The 18818-nt window shown below is 32.3% G+C and overlaps 1 protein-coding gene across 1 annotated transcript; it reads left to right on the top strand.

The window, feature by feature from the left end:
• The first annotated feature begins 9468 nt into the window (after positions 1-9468).
• Positions 9469-10630, top strand: LOC145062144 (uncharacterized). The gene has a single exon (XM_079009781.1). It carries the CDS (start codon positions 9515-9517, stop codon positions 10436-10438), a length of 924 nt encoding a protein of 307 aa, XP_078865907.1. The 5' UTR covers positions 9469-9514; the 3' UTR covers positions 10439-10630.
• Positions 10631-18818: the final 8188 nt, after the last annotated feature.

Raw genomic sequence — 18818 nt, 5'->3', positions numbered from 1 at the left:
ATAAGGCAATGAATAGTTTTTTCCCTTGAATTGTTTCAACTTATTAGGAATTAGAATGTTGTTGTTTTGCGTGAAGACAAAAAAATATTTTGTAATTTTAGGGGAAAAATAGAAGTAATTAACTACATTACTTTCAAAACACAAGTATGGCCTTGTTCTAGATTAAAAATACAAATATGTTAGTATATTTTGTTAGAAATAAATGTAAGCTGTTTACAATATTTTTTTTTGAAGAATCTATTTATAAAATATTGATCGATGACAACAAATAAAGTAAAAGATATATTCTTTAAGACGTTAAAATTTAAATGATAAATATCTTCATCACGATTAATAATGAGAAATATTAAGAAGATTATGATTTACAATTGAAAACTGACTACTAATTTCATTTTAAAAAAAATAAAAAAAATATTTTATGTACAATTCCAAAATTATATTTCAAATATTGAAGTGGAAAAACTTTTTAAAAAATATTTATTTTTACAAAAATATGGTTATTGCCATGTAAAATACTAATTTATATTTTTATTAGTATATTTTGTATAAGAAAAAAAGTAGGGGTGGAATTGGTACGGTACCAATTCGTTTTTTTTTAAACCGTGTACTGTACCAACTATACTTGGTATAAAAAAATTGATACCAGTACCATACCAAATATATTTGGTACCAATATATTTGGCTGCCAACAAGTTTGGTTGGTACAAATTGGTAATTATATATACCGACTTATTTTATTTTTCTATTGTAAGATTTTAAAATAAGCAAATACATCGGGTAATTTTGATATTTAGTAAAGAAATTGGTTATGTAGTTCTTTTAATTTACAAAATAATTCGATTGAAGTAACGTTAAAGTAACATTTTAGTTTTGTGTTTTAACATGTTAATAACTATCGACTAATGCAACCAAATAACTTATATAACGTTCTTAAAACTCTAAACACTAAACACAACTGACAATTAAAAATTTGAAATATACGATTTTGTTTATATATATATATATATATATATATATATATATATATATATATATATATATATATATATATATGAATTGGTTGGTACCGTATTACCATGGTATTCAAAATTTTATACTATTACCGTACCAAGATTGTTCAATTGGTACGGTACTACCAACCAAACATGTTGGCTACCAACTTTCTTGGTTCGGTTGGTAGCATGTTGGTTGGTTTTCCGTGGTACAATTTTGACAGCCCTAAAAAAAATACTTTATTATATCAAATTTATAAGTTTTACTTTATTTTATTTAATTTTATAAAAAAACCAAAACCAAAAGTCTTGTCTATTACTAAAAAAAATTACATCATTCGTTTCCAGCTAATTCGGCATTAATGGGTACCTAGGTAATAATCAAGCAAAGTTACCAAATAAATTTACAAATTCATTATTATTTAATACACTTAATTTGGAAAATGATTAGCATCGGTCAATGACAACTACACATTTTTCTCACACTTAGTTTGGAAAGCAAGCCCAACATAAGCAAACTTAACAAATAAAACTTCAAAAATAAAGTTCTTGAAAGAGCTTGATGAAGGCCTTACAGGGGAATCGACATCAGCATGCCCGTTTAAACTTTGGGACCTGATGTAGAAGAGTTCTCCAATAATACATTATTAGTAGGCATCGACATTTACTTTAACATCAAAACATAAAAATAACTGAGGTAAGAATAAATGAAATAAGAATAAACGAAAGTAGGATGTTATCATAACAAATAAATGAAAGTTAGCTGCTATTTCTTGCATTTAACCCTTAACTTTCAAAGTATTAAAATTAATAATTTAGTATATATAAAATTAGCAGTGGGGTCCTCTAGACAAAACAAAAATAAACAGATAATTATGGACAACTCCTCAAACCTTTTGATTGCAGCAAGAATAATTGATAAAACACTTTTTCATAGCAACTATGTTTGAGATTAGCACTGGAAATATCAACCAAGCAATGTGATCCTATGAAAGATACCATCTGAAATCTTCACCACCATAAAGCAAACTCTCTTTATACCCAAATTTCATTTGGCATTTTATATTTTCTCAGTATTCACCATATAATGTTTAGTATCACAAAGATCCATCAACATCATAAGTAAATAATGACCGAACATCAAGGGAAAACTCGTCCAAATCAAAGGAGAAACAAATTTATAATTTCAATTCCCTATTATAATGAATCTGCATCAATTTTTTTGAATATGCCACACAACCAAATGACCTGTAAGTTGACCATATCGTGTTTTCACCATAAGCAAACATTATTTGAACTGTATCAAGGGCCAAAAACAACATGTAACTTCCAATTAAGACAAACTAAATTTTTTATTTCTTATCGTCACTAGAATCCATCAGTAGTGGACACTATAATCAAATGAATAATCGTCCAGATAGAGGGCAAGATGAATTTCACCGGATGTATATAGAACTTTTAAGCTTTTGGGGTTTGAACTTATAAGTAAATTACATGGATAACTCAATTGAATACATAATGTATGTAATCTGTTATTAGAAAATGAAATCATGTTTATACTCTTTAAAACACTTTATCATAAGCTAAATGATGGAATTAGGACATACCTGATTCGATATCAACAAATTTTGGCCCTTAAGATTTGAACCTATAATCCAACTTAACAAAAATCAAGTTAGCATACATTTGGGGATGGAAATTTGAACCCTTAATATCACTTAACATAAATCAAACAATACTAAATCATAAAACTCCCTAACATCTAAAATTATGAATATTACCTTAAGATGGGAGAGAGGGTAGAGAGAAAATGACACTTACCGAGAAAAAAAAACAAAGATGGTCGTTGATGATGGGCCTATGTGTCTATGGGTATTCCTACTGGTGCGTGGTGACATCTATTCGGTGGTATACTCATTTGAAGATACCTCCATGAAACAAAAAACTTGAGATAAAAGAATATCAATAATCCATGGAAAATCGAAGTACCAACATCTCTTTGAAATAAAAGAATATCAATAATCGATGGAAAATGCTTACGGGTTTGATGGTTTGTCTTCAATATCAAACGAAAACTCGAAATGGTTTCATGAGATGGGTTCTAGGGTTTTGGCTATGGCTGATGGCCATGGAACTGGACAGCATTTTGAGGAGGCGTATTTGGCAAATGGTGGTGGGTTGTGGGCAGATTAGGTTTTCGAACAAAGAAGACAAGGGTGAGCAACCAACGGATTTTTGAAGGATGAACAAAATTAAGACTAATGGTGGGTTTTCTAAGGTGGTGGTGTTGGCAGTGAAGCAATAGCAGATCTGAGTTCCTGTATGTTGGTGGTTCAGAGGGGGAGCGGTGACTGGGTCTTGAAGTTGTTCGCTAGAGATAGTAGATTACCAATGGAGACGGAGGTGTGTGGTGTGATGGTTGGGATGATGGCTTATGGTGATGATTAAATACCTAAATCATCCGTAGGTAACAAATCCCCGTTCTTACTTCAATATTTATTGTTTTTTTTTTATTTAAACGAGTCTTGCTAAAAACTAGGGATATATCGGAGTTGGTATTAGTTTTCTTGACTTTTTCAGATGTTGACCCAATTAAGATATATGATTTCGTAATGCATAAAATGAATGTACATAATACAGTAACAGCTTGTACCTCTTAAAATTCAGCCTTTGACCAAATATGCATATGAAGGTAATATATATATATATATATATATATATATATATATATATATATACACACACACACATTATTTAAGTAAATTTTGGTTCTATTTTTATTAATTACAAAGATATTTGATGCTTAATTAGTATAAAATCTTTTTTGTAGCAAAAGTAGGCCATTCTCAAGGAAAACGACTAAAAATGGATAAAGCTAGAAACTTAGAGGCTGGAGCTTGAGTAAAAGAGGAAAAGAGAGGAAGAAGCGTGCTTAAAGAAGATTCCATGACATGGAAGTCTCTAGTCCACGACGTGGAGTCATAGAAGCTTCCCGATGAATATGCGAAGACTTGAAGCCCACACGTATAAAGTGTCCCCCACGGGGTGGATGTCTCTTATAGACGGCGTGGTGACTTATTTATGGCAATATATATATATATATATATATATATATATATATATATACACACACACACACACACACACACATCGACTTTTAGGTTGAATTTTGATGGAGTGTTGCTGCTACCAACGACTACAAGCGATGAATTCCTTTGGAAAAACCATTAGGAGAAAAGGAATCGATTGGAGATCAAGTATTCAAAGAGATCTACACAAAGAACACAAGAAATCATTCAGTTTGCTAGTTTAAATCATGTCTATCCTAGTTTACTTTGTTTTTATGAGCTAAATAACCTAACTTTTTCTTAGATCAACCTACTACAATGAGTTGATTTCAACATTTATGGATTAATTTAGTGTGGCTTTAACTTGTGTTTGATAGATCATCACCCTAGTGTGTTAAATTTCTAACCTTTATTTCTTTTTGTTCAAGTTATGTACAGTTATATGATCAATTTGATTACATGGAGTTGTTCTCTAGTTGGTTATGATATATAAATTACTAGATCTAGAGATAGAACAAATCATAGAGTTAGGTGGTAAAAGTTAATTGCTATAACTGTGGTAGAGGGCATTATTGGTATTAAATATGTGCTTAATTTACTTGTCTTGATCATGGAGAGGTAATAATTAGATCTTATCATTCATAGTTCAATTAACCTTAAACTCAGTTTAGTGTCCAACTTGGTACTTGACCATTGTAATAGTGGTTCATGAATTGATTAAATTCTAAGAAATTGGAACAAGGTCACTAGTAACTTTATAACTTGGTAACCACACAAATAGTCCATATTATTAGAAATTAACCATAGGAAAAAGGTTTGACTCGAAGCTAAACGAAAGTGCTTGTTATTCTTGATTAAAAAATTGTTTTCTAGTATTTGCTTTTGTTTAAAGTAATCTTTAGTTTAGTGCTTAATTTAAGTTTTACTGAACTTTTAAAATAAATTAACCCCCCCCCCCCCCCCCCGTATTAAAGTTATTTCTTTTAGTTTATTTTTTAGCAATAATTTTGTTTTAAAATTATGTTCCCTATGATCGGTCCTTACTTGCTCTACTATACTACTATATAGAGATGAGATCTAAAACTTGAAACCGGACGAGAATCGGAACTAGTATAACCAAAATATGCTAAACCAGTTCGGGTTTGGTGTCAAAAAAGTAGTCATATCTGGGTTCTGGGTATTCCGGGTATGGGTTCGACGGGTCTAAGTATTCCAAGTTTTAGAACCGGATTTGGAAGATAGAACCGGAACTGGGCCTAATGAACTGGAATTGAGTTTAATGGATCTAAACTGAAATTTAAAGGGTTAATATTTTTTTACACACAACAAAATAACTGAAACATCATTGCTACTAAGAGAAAAAAAGTTTCTCTTTATTCTCTAATCAATAGCCACAAAACAAGTTAATTCCCAATTGATTTCATATTGTGTGGGATTCTTACATCCACCAAAATCTGAAATGGCGCCAACAAGTCTAGATTTTTTTGTACGATTCCTTTCCCTTGTTCCCTTCTTTGATACATTTTTTTTTTTCCAATTATACTAACTATTTTCATTTAATTAATTAATCACGTAAATGTTTTTAATGGCTTACATAATCTAAAGCTTTTTTTTTTCCTTTGTTTGTTTTTATTACAATTCTTTTTGCTTTTGTTTTAACTTCTAGTTTATGTTTGGGGATGATTTATATATACTCAACTCAATTTGATTCTCCACCACCAAGATGGGTTCATTGTGCTCATGGATTACTCTTTTACCGGTTCTAAATTTCTAGGTTTTTAGTTCCATTTTTCGGGTTTCTGTCTTTTTTCGGGTCTAATACATGAATTCAGTTCTAATACATGAATTCAGTTCGAATTACTAATTTCCTTTTCCAACCTGTTCCTTATGCATTTTACCCGGATAGAAACTCGGAACCGAACTGGAATCGGTTCCTATATACCAGTCCGGTTCTTGGTTCTTACAATCCACCAATTCCGATTTTTAGGTTTTCCAAGTCCGGTCAACCGGTTTGGGTTTGGGCCCACTTTCATCCCTACTACTACGTGACTAGGTACACTGCCAATTGTGTTTCAGCTGGTAAAATTTGTTAGGGTTATAAATTTTAAAGCTCTTTAGTGAGTTTAAAACACCATGAACCAATAGGAAAATGATGATATTAATTGGTCGTTGAGTGGATAACTATGGGTTGACTGTAGTTTAATTTAGATAGCATGATAATCCTTAGTCTAAAGCCTATATGCATATTCTTATCTTATTAAGGCTTTGAAGTGGGATAATCTGTTCGACTGTCTATCTGACTCCCAACTATATGAGGCTACATATTCATGAGGCGATCGTCAGTCTTAGCATTGGCCCAGGTATGGATATGGTTCTGACGAGAGGCCGATGATTGTATGATGGTTGAAAGCCGATAACAATAGTGACTTAGAGCAAGTGGAAAAGTATAATAGATGAATTGTATGATTGTATTGTATAATATGTGCATATGGATAGGAGGTGTGATTGTTCAACGCTAGCGCCGAGAACTTTGTTTACATGGATTCATTGTTTGTATACTAGAATATGCGATATATTGAGGAACTCAATAAACATTATGCTTACAGTTGTGGATAAAATGTTTTGAAGGTTGTTCGTGTGAAGAGCTCGGCGAGATTGTACACATGCATCGAAAGTATTCGTTCTGTGGTTTTGGTAAACCTAACCCTGATAATGTAGGGTTTTTAATAGAAAAAAAATGTTATTCCATGGTTTTTGAAACAAAGGTTTAATTGGTTAATTTCCTAAATGAAAATTATATCTATAATTTTTGGGACGTTACATGAGACCTATAGAGAGAATGTGGGAATGTAATTTACTTGTTGATACCTCCTATCTAAGAGATACTTGTAGTGTTGGTGAGCGGACAACGTCATGTGGATCTGTACATAGTTTTTTTTCCCTTTTTATATGTTGGGATATTTTTGTGCATTCGTCGAGTTTTAGAGTTGAAATTTCGCTTCTAAGTATTCAACCGGGGCTAAGGATGATATTTTATATGTCGTAGAGACACTTTTGTCGGTAAACTACTACGTCCTCCACTTTGGTAGGCATAGTATGCTCTTTTACAAAAATGCTAGTGTTATCCTTGGATTATCTAGATATAAATAATCGTTGAAAATAATTTCAAATGTCATTAACTATTGGTAATATTTATAAATAATAACATGATCCTTTTGGGGTGTCCTCATTACATAAATAAGAAACTAAAAAGAAATAGAATTAAGAAGAAAATAAGTCTATTAATTTTTTATGTTTAATAAATTAACTAGAAACTATTTTGGAATTAATTAAGAATTAACTAATTAATTCAAGGGGCTAGATATTAATTAGTTAAAAGATTGACTAACTGGAATATTTCAGAACCCTTAAGGGATTAAGGGAACTCGAAATTTCCATCCTATATTTGATTGGGGAAGAATTTTGAAATTATCTCCATCCCTTATGGGATGGGTGATAAAACTTGGCAAGAGCTTTGAGGCTTTAGATGCTAAGGGTTTCATTCATTTTTATACATTAGCTTGAAATATTTTCCTTCTTCTTCTCTCCCTTCCATGGGACAGATTTCTTAACCTTTCCGATGGTTTGTAGAAATTTGACCATCTCTTAGTTTTCTTTTTATGATCTCTTTGTAGTCATTAGGCGTGGTTCCATTAGAGGGTCGGATTCTGTGTTGGTTTGTCTCATCCAAGAAACATGAGCATTGCTTAAAAATCAAAATCTGGAAACCTGATAGTCGCAGTTTGTAGGGCATCCCCCATGGCTGAGACGCGACTTGATGTTTTTCAAATTTCCGTATTTTGGCCTTTTTTGAATTCCATTGATAAACCTCTTGCATTAAATATTATTTAAATCTGAATATTCAATTGAAGATTAGTTATAAATATTAATTAAATAAAAATTTAAATCTGAATATTTAATTATCTAATTTTTGAATATTAATCGGAATATTAATTAGAGAATTAAAAACGAATATTTAAAAAGATAAAGAAAAAATTTAAAATGTTTAAATTAATGTACATATTATAATAAGATTATTATATGTATACGAGATTATGATAGACATGTATACTCATATGTTTAACAAAAACGTTATTGTCAGCAATCTCTTAGGTTCTGAATGAAGTCGGTTTGTAAAATCCCTGAGGCATATCACTCTCACTGACGGCATGTATTTTGATATTCGAGTTACCAAAGGGGTTTAATAGGATAATTGTTTGAAAGTTAAAAAATATTAACTAAAGTACTAAAAAGAATGAAAGGTTTTTATAAATCAAAATTCCGATTTATTGATAACATGATTCGTATGCTATCTATGAAAACACACATTTTATTTATGGAACGTGTGTAGTTAACCGACGCATTAATGCGAGAGTGTAAGTTGGAAATGATATGACACTCGGAAAAATTATTTTGTTGATGGAACATGTGTGTTTAACCGACACGTCAATATGAGAATAATTTGGATCGAGGGCCATGCAGTTTTTAATGGTTGATTCACCATCTATTATCTCATATGTTACATCACCGTCATAGAACTCAGATGAACATAATAAGTGATTAATATGTCATTGGCCTACTTAATGGCCACTCATAACATAACTGAACACCATATCCTATGTGTTATGTTGAGATGGCTCTCTCTCTCTCTCATTTTATATTAAAAAATTTTAAAGGTTCTTTGGGATTATGAGTAGTTTTTGGGAAAATCATCTTAATAAAATAGTCTTTAGACTTGAGATGAGTGTTTTGATGTAATGTGTATACCATGTAGCCCTTGGAGTTTGGAGTTATGGGATGAATGTTTCACCTGTTTGAATAAAAATAATTCTTTGCTTTGCACAATTGCCATTAGGTCGTATAAAACAAACGCACAATGCAACTTGACATGTATTGGGCTGCTACGAACTAACTTTATAGACTTATAAAATATTTATTATTATTAGCTTGTATATTAATAAGTAACAATTTTGAAAATGTTATCTTAAGTAAAAAATATAATTTTTTTTTAAATGAAAACATTATTTTAAAATCATCAAATAAATTATATTTTTAAAATTTTAATAACATATAATGTTTAGTATCCATAAAGAAATAGTAATAGCTTACTATTTTAAATAAAACAAAATAAAAATAAAATAAGAGACGTATGTAAAGCTATTGCATACTAAGAGACACCAAAAATCAAAAATATTATATCATAAAAATAAAAATATGCAATTGATTGATTTGATGACGTTGATTCTTAAAAGTACCTAGTCTCTATTTTTTTCAAAAAAAATCTACTAAAGTGACTGCGCAGCCTCTCTCTTTCCATGTATATAAGACCAAGTGTGGTTGAACTCCTTGTTTCATTGCCATCATCTCTTTGCTTTGCTTGCTATCTTGTTCAAACCCTTAATAAACCAAATAACAATGTATGAACAAGAGCAAGTCGATTTTGATACTTTTCTCGAATCCATTAGTAAATATCTTCTTGATGATCATGATCATCCAGATAATTTCTTCCACGACCCATCCGGTTTGATGGTTTCCAATAATGATATGAGTATTCCGGCCATCTCTGAAGAGTCCTCGATAAATATTGATCAAGAAATATCATCTTTCTTTGCAGCCAACTCTTGCTCCGGTGAGTCATATAGCCGGAGTTCCAGCTATCTTATGGATGATCCCATCTGGCCATTGCCAAATTTGGATGACTCAGAGATCTCTAGCTTACTAGATGGTTACAATGACGATATTGTTGAAATCCCAAAAAATTCAGATCCTATTCTTGCCATAACCATTAACGAGTTGCCGGATACTTCAGCAGACATTCCGGCGACTTGCAGTGATCTTTCCGGTACCTGCATAGGATCAGCTATAAGCATGCCGTTGAAGTGGGATTTCTCAACAGGAAATGTGGTAACGTTTGGCGAGGAGGTTTTTTCAAGTGGGGAGGATCAGAAATCAACGCCATATGTGAAGGACTTTAATTCTGATGAAGTGAAGAATTTTGAAGCTCCCTCATTACAATCACAGCCTGAGAGGAAGTATAGAGGAGTGAGACGACGGCCATGGGGGAAGTTCACAGCAGAGATGAGGAATCCGGAGAAGAAAGGGTCAAGATTATGGCTTGGGACGTATGAGACGCCGGAGGAAGCAGCCATGGCGTACGATCGAGCAGCATTTAAGCACCGTGGGTCTCATGCTTTGCTGAATTTCCCTCATTTAACCGAATCACACAATGAAAATCCACAAAGATATATAACAAAAAAACGATCATCACCATCACCATCTTCATCTTCATCGGATTCTTCAAAGAACAGCCATCGGAATAAAAGGAAAAGTTCCGTATAGGAAGAGTAACTTGAAAACTGCAGATAACATGCGTTAATTGCTTATTTGTATCGTATAAACTATAAAATTGTCAATTATCGAAAATATATGCAGAAGGTTTTGTAGACTATATAACACTATTACTAATATATCTCTCGTTTGTTTACCGTAGCTACACTATCTATAATTCATTTACTATGAAAATCAATGAATTTAAATCTTATTTTATTTTGGACAAATGAGATAAAGCTAGTCGTACGTATAAAACTTTCTCTACAATATGTTCAAATTCTTAGTGGCATGTGTCGGCTTATTATAACTCCCATGTCACGCCACAAAAATCAACGATGACAACGACTTCTTAAGGCTTTGCTTGTCGATGGAAGTTTGTTTTTGTTTATTTATTTATTTTTAATTATAAAAAAGCATGCTGGTTAAGGTTAGTCTGAAAATACTTAATAGAAGATATTAGGCTTGAGAAGCACCCACCATTTCCAAGATATTACCATTTGTCTCAATTCCCAAACCACATTCGTAAGAACATGTGTTAAGCTAAGTAGGCCAAGTACTAATATACACATATATCTTCTCCGAAGGGGTGCAGGGGTGCTTAGGTGCCTAAGTAGGAATCAGGCCCAGGCGGTAAACCCTGTGCTTCTTTCCCGTGTGGTGGATCATACACCGCTTTCATTATGTTCTTCTTTCACTTTATGTGGCGATTGAACGGTATATATATATATATATATATATATATATATATATATATATATATATATATATATATATATATATATATATATATATATATATATATACATATGATCATTTGAGAACTCATAATTTCCCGAGAATCCGGAAACAAATTTTAGGCCCTAAGATTAAAAAAAATAAAGGGTTGAGATCGCTTGTGGCATTTTGTAAATAAATGGAAAAAATGACAAGGGGGTATCTTTATTTTTTTGATGCAAGGGTGTTATTGGAACTAAAATATCATATTAAATGTCATCCTTAATTCTAAGAACGTCAAATCTTTTTCTCTGACACAAAACCTAGCACCACACCCCTATATCATGAGAGATCTCTTCCTTTCTCCGTCTGTGATGGCTTCTAATCCCGACTAAATGCCCATTGTGTTGTCAAAGTCGATGGTGCTTCTGATTACACATATTACTTTATCAAATCGAGTCAATAGATAGTGTGTAATTATGATTTAGTTGATGATTTAACTAAGCCACAATCGTAGATCTGCAATGAAACTCCATCCACCGCCTCCTTCCGACGAATCTTTTCCTGCATGATCTCTTCGCCGCCGATTCCCACTAAAATTACCGCTACATTGAGTATCGAGCTCGATGCACACAGTAAGGTTCAACGATCGATCCAATGATTTCACCTGGATATCAGCGATGATCTCTCACACCCTCATTCTATGCTACCTTCTAATCGCAACTAAATTCCAACGAAGTTGGCAAACGCGATGTTGCGAACGGCGTCAGAATCATCGAACGTTGCCTCTCCCCTTTCTCCAAATCTGATCGTTCACCACATTTGTGTGCCGATATTCCTCTATTCCGATCTCGTTTCACCGGAAACCATATGATACCAGATCCCATTACACTAACCGCTGCTGCTATTGAATCTCACATCATTGCTGAGTCCACACAAACGTTTCTACCTCCTCCCCTTGTAAGCATCTACTGTGAGTAAATCCAGTCTCATTATTGTTATGTCGATCACCATTACTGTGAGTAAATCCTGTCTCATTATCATAATTAGTTTGCAAAGAATACACACTTGTAAGCATCCACGTATTTGCAATTTAACTGCTCGATGTTTTGCGCGTTAGAGATTTATCACCTTTTAGTTTTTTTGATAGTTTGCAGATTACAATATGCTATCTGTAATGCATGATATCTGGGACAAATGCCCAATTTCTTTGTTAATTATTGATAATTGTCGTCTAACTATTTTCTGGTTCTTATTGAATGTCTGTTTTAGGGTGCTTAGTTAGCCGACATGTGTATTGTTAGCCTTTTGCTTTCTTTATTATTTCCTTCTTTGGTAGAGTTTTGAGATTATGATTATCTCAACTAGTTTGTGACACAACTAAGTTGAGTTGAGACCTGAGGAAGTTGATTGATTATATTGAATTTTCAAAATAAAAGCTAAGTTTTGAAATATTTTCTTTGTTAATTATTGATAATTTATCCTCAACTTATTTACCTTGACTCTATTTGATGAAAATATATCCAGTTATATTTTACATTTTATTTTCTTGCAGATATTGTTTCGGTAATTGATATTTGGTTCTATATGTTGTACGATGATATTCGTGGGTGCAACACACCTGATTACATTACTACAGATCCTCATCATTGCTAGTCACTCTAGGATGCAAGAAGATAATTTTGAAAAGAAAATATAAAGTCAATTTGTCAGTTTTTGAGGTTTTTATATTGCAATTGAATTGTTTTCTACTTTTTATATAGTTGGAAGAGTTGCCTTTCCCAAAATCACCGGAAGATGTTAAAGTATGTTAAAAGAAAAAGGCAAATAGAAGGTTAGTTTGTTAGCTGCCATAAAAGTTTTTATCTGGGATTTGAATTCTCATCTTTATTGCATCAATTGTCATGTTCTGATTGTAATCTAATATCAAACCATTTTGCATTGGAACAACATTATGGAGCTAGAATATGATCAAATAGAAGTATCCTCCTTGTATGAAGAATCAAACATAAAGGATACTTTAGATAAGGATACTAATCCATTCGATGACCAAAGATCAAAATGTGCATGTATATAGGTACTAACTTGGTATCTATACATGTACATATTTTTTTCACATAGTTTTTTACTAACTTGGTATCTATACATGTATATATTTTTTCACATACTAACTTGGTGATTCACTTGTGATTTACATATGAATTACATGTGATTCACATGTAATTCATACATGTGATTCACATATGAATTACATGTGATTCTCATGTAAATGACATGTAATTCACATATGATTACATATGAATTACATGTGATTGATATGAATTACATGTGATTCTTGGCTAATGGAAAATCCATATGATGATATAATGAACAATCACATTTAATTATATTTACATGAGGTTCTTCTTTCATATTCTTAAGAAAGTCCCCGAGAGGGCTTAAAAGTATGTATGTACGTAGTTCAAGTTTTCAGAGCTGTCACAAATAGAATTTGAGTACCACGGGGCCGTTGATTCAATTTCTTCACGCAAGAAATTCTAAAAAGAAGCTTCCTTCGATGATTCCCAGTTATGCTTGTTTCCTCTCTTCCATTGCTTCGTCACATATGAATTACATGCGATTCACATGTAATTCACATATGAATTACATGTGATTCACATGTAAATCACATATGAATTACATGTGATTCACATATGAATTAGATGTGATTCACATGTAAATCACATGTAATTCACATATGAATTACATGTGATTCACATGTAAATCACATATGTATTTTTGTGAGTGTTTTTGCATCAATCATATTCTTTTTATTTTTCTTGTAGATTTGGAAGAAATTGTGGTGAATATTGAAGATGTGAAAAATGATAAATTGAAGAAAATATGAATATATTAACAAGAAGACATGAAAATGCTTTGAAATTTTGTAGCATTTTTTTTTGCTTTTTATATTTTATATTGTATCGAATAAAATACTTATTGCATTGTGTTTATAGATTAGTAAATAAAATTAGTTTTCTTATGATTTTCTTACAAATATTATAGTATATGAAATATGCATATATGCATTTGTAAAAATATGCATAAATGTACCAAAAATGTTGATTTTTTTAGTTAAAAAATTATAGTATTTTTTTAAATATTCCAAAGTTTTTTCTTGATTTTTAAATATTTTTAAAAAATGCAGTTTTTTTAAAAAAAAATCCTTTTTTTCAAAAATTCATGTTTTCTATAAAAAACTAAAAAAATACTATTTTTAAAAAAAAACTGCAAATACTGTTTTTAAAAAAATCTGCAAAAAAGTGAATTTTTATACAAAAATTCATGTTTTCTTTAAAAAATTAAAAAATCTACACTTAAAAATAAACTGAAAAAATACCATTTTTAAAAAATCCGAAAATTTGATTTATTATGTAATTTTTTAGATATTTCTATTAATATGTAGAATAACACAAAAAATAAGACATTAAATAAAATCGATAAGATTACGAGAATGCCCTTAATGAATTTGTTTTGATCTAATGGTCCACTTTTAGTTCTCGGGTTCCCGGGAAACTATGAATTCTCAACCGATCTCAACCCTATATATATATATATATATATATATATATATATATATATATATATATATATATATATATATATATATATATAATGGTAGCATACGACATATCCTTAACATTAGCATTTACTATATATATATATATATATATATATATATATATATATATATATATATATATATATATATATATATATATATATATAATGGTAGAATCAAATATTTTTGAATCTGTCATTAGATTTAAAAAACTAAAGGATGGATTCTTATGGTGCATATCCTTAACATTAGCATTTACTATATACTTATATTTAATTAATTATAGAGTCATATATTACATTTTAATAAAATAGAGATAAATTAAAATTACCTACATTTTAGGCTGTAAATCAAATAAATTAATACAAATCAAATATATAATCTAACTTTTATTGAAGACATTCAAATTAAATCGGTTTTTTTAGAATACGACATCATTTAACATATAAATACATATTTTCATTCTTGCATTCTTAAAGAATATGATTCTTTTAAAGAGTTTTTATGTATTTATTATTTTTTTGAATTAATATTCTTAAAAAATATACCGACATATATTAGACAATAATATATTATTCGTTAAAACAAATGTATTGTAATAGAATCAAGAATTTATATTACAAAAATAAAAATCATTCTTATAACACAAAACAACCGTTTTTATAACATTAACCGAAAATATATATAGCATTTTAAAGAGGACAAACAACCTTTTATACTACATTCTTTAAGAATTTGTCATCATTCTTAAAGAATATACAAAAATTACAATATATACTATATTCTTTTAGAATTTGTCATAAAATCTTGAATAATGTGTCATCAGTCTTGTAGAATATGTCATTGTTTTTGCAGAAGATGTCATATTTCTTGAAGAATATCTTTGTGTTGCACAACTCGAAGATCAAACTTGCCATGATACGAGCCAATAATTTGCCTCACAAATGTGCATATAAAGAATGCATAAATCTGACTTCGTGTGAGGAAGTTATGATTTTTCGAAGTTTCGATGTGACACAGTACCATAGTATGCAACATAGAAACTAAAATGAAAATAGGTTGATTGTTAGCCAAAATAATGTAAACGAGAGTTGAAGTACTCATAATACGAATTCATCGATATAGAGAACGTCAAGAACGGAGTTTGTATGAAGGAGTTACGATTTTTACACGATTTTTAATAGTTTAATCTCTATAAAAAATATGAAGTTAAAATCGAGTGAGAATTAGCTGTCGAGATCTGAAGGAAATTAATGGTACTCGTTGATACAAATGCATGTATATAAAGAACATCAAAAAGGGAGCTTGTATGCGAGAGATATGATTTTTCGAAAATCTGAGAATTTACGTGTCTATGATGATGTGGAGGCCTAAGAGCGCGCCACGTGGAAAAGGAAACAACCTCTCCTTCCATCGACCAAGTGATGTAGCACAAGTGAAAGCATGAAACATGGCACCACATAGAACTGGACACATCGATGAAGTGTGGCGCGCCTATGGTGATAGGGTGCACACCCTTGGGCATTCTATAATTAACAGCAAAAATCAACTAATTTGCTCACACCTTACTCATAATCTCTATCTCAAACTCTGTCTCAAACCTTTGGGATCTAAATTTTGAGTCTTGGGCATTTTTAGCAAGGTGTGATCATGTTGGAACTCCTGATGAATAAAAATATTCGGAGTCGAAGTTATGGACGCGACTTTCCGACTATTCACTAGAAACTTTATAAGTTAAGCGGCACTTACTACGCTTTAAGTGTCACTTATATTTATATTCATAGCCGGTATTATGCATTTATAAATTAGATTTGTCAGTAATTCTATTCATTATAGTGATTGATCTACTTATGGGAATGATATCTAGGCTAGATCTAGTGAGATGTTTAAAGTAGATTTTCCAAACAGTATACTCTATATACCAAACGGTGTTGGGGGTCAGAAATGACATCGACCAAGTACTCACACGATGGCCTGGAGTGCCGCATTCAAATGCCTGGTCCTGGAGGGCTGAATGCGCTATATGTGTAATGTTGTGCTGTGACAACCCGAAACTTTTATCTTGTACACTTAGCCAATTCAATCAATGTTAAACTTGTTCTGTTAACTTCTCGTGTTGTTTATGGGTTCATTTGAGAGTTCTAAGCTCGAGTAAGACCAAGGTTGGGTTTAGGAATGAGTTAGCAAGCCATAGGGTGACAAAACCGGGCCATACACACCCTTAGGGGGAGTGTACGGCCGTACACATGGGTGTGAGGCCGCACACTCACCTCTTGGACGCACACTCACTTCTAGGCAGCACACCCACTCCTATATAAATGGTAGACCCCTTTCCTTTCATTCCTTTAACACCTTGGCAACACACAACACCATTTCTCTCAAGCTTCTTCAACCATAAACCCTCCAAAGCTTCAAGAACATGAGTAATTCATCCTCTAACTTGATATCCATGAAAGACCACTCTATCTAAGTCATAAGTGAGGAATATTCGTCTTGTTCTTCGCGTTTAGAAGTGAGTGTGGCCGCACGCCCCCTTTAAGGTGGCCGCACACCCTTGAAACACCCTCCAAAGTGAGAGTTTGACTTCCATATTCGAGATAGACATGCCCCTAACCTTGTTTCACCTTGGAATGGACATTTTGGACATCATCTTGTGGGGTTTACGACCGCACACACTCTTGTGCGACCACACACTCTAGTGTGCGCCCACACACACATCCTAGGGCCGCAAACCCACTTCTAGGACCCTTAACTTGCACTACAATTGAGTAAAGACCTAAAACACTTCGTGGATGCAAGCATGGACCTTGAAAACACTTCGAAGACACCCTCTTTAATGAGTGTACGACCGCACACCCATGGCCGCACACACACTCAAGGTGGCCATACATACCCTTTACTCAATCCTACAAGGTTATATCACTTGGTACAAGTAGTTCCAAGGCCCTAGAGTGAATCTTTATCGTATCTAGTGGTGAAATATCTTCCTTTGACTCCTGTGTGTGTCATTACATGTTCTTAGGGTCAAGTTGAGTTTGAGGTTTCACTTGACACTCAACATCCCGTACCGGTCTTTCGTTCAAACCGCTCGCTCAAGGTGAGTTCATACCCCTACATTTTCCGTGTTTTTAATGTTTTCAGGGGGAGAATACAAGCCAAACCATAAGTGCTTTTGTTAGGCGTGTCAATTTATGACACGACACGACAAAAATACACGACACGAAACGAAATCGGGACGAAATCAAAATTTGAATTCATTTTCGTGTCGTGTTCGTGTCAAGTTTAAAAAACACGATGTCGTGTCGTGTCGTGTTCGTGTTTACAAATCCACACAAAATTGACACGATTGAGCATGTGTTTACCGTGTTTGTCGTTTTTATCGTGTTATATATGATTACATATGAATTAAATAAAATAATAGTTATGTAATATTATCTTTGTCGTGTCTTGTCGTGTCGTGTTGTCGTTTTTTAATTGGTCCGTTTTCTTGTTAGTGAGAAAAAACACGACATCGTGTCGTGTCGTATTCGTGTTACAAAAAACCTTGTTGCGTCGTGTGTGTCAGACAAAAACACGATACGACGGCCCGATTTGACAGGCCTAGCTTTTGTAAATTAATATGAAGAGATTTTAACAAATATAAAACTCATGCAATTCTCATACTTTAACCCCTTTTGTACTATTTTGAGCATAAAGGAAATTTTACAACTTATCACTAAATTGCACCGTTTTTCTGAATCGATATTCATTACGCTATACGTGCAAACTATAACCGGTAAAGTTTGGGATTTTCGAAAGATAACAAGTACAAAAACTTTCACTACTAAACATATACATTATGCCAGATATATTTTACAGTTTACATCACTACATGAACATGGCATTCATGACTATAATTGTCACTACATAAGGTATACATACGGATTTCACTACGGTATAACGCTAGCACACTACATGTAAACTAGATTGTACGATACTGTGAGGCACTACTTCAACACTGTACCCTTAGGTGTACAGGGATAAATCCTATCATAGTATAACCAGAGTCTCCTGGAGGGAGAGCGTGAGATTTGT

Source organism: Lactuca serriola, chromosome 7 (genome assembly GCF_051521515.1).
Source record: "Lactuca serriola cultivar US96UC23 chromosome 7, Lser_US96UC23_V15, whole genome shotgun sequence".
In the NCBI taxonomy this organism is placed as follows: Eukaryota; Viridiplantae; Streptophyta; class Magnoliopsida; order Asterales; family Asteraceae; genus Lactuca; species Lactuca serriola.
Note: the sequence above shows the minus strand (reverse complement) of the source record. Positions and strands in the feature narration are given on the sequence as shown.

Bases quoted from the DNA above. Each gene is read 5' to 3' on its own strand.
- LOC145062144 (XM_079009781.1), top strand. From the start codon at position 9,515: ATGTATGAACAAGAGCAAGTCGATTTTGATACTTTTCTCGAATCCATT.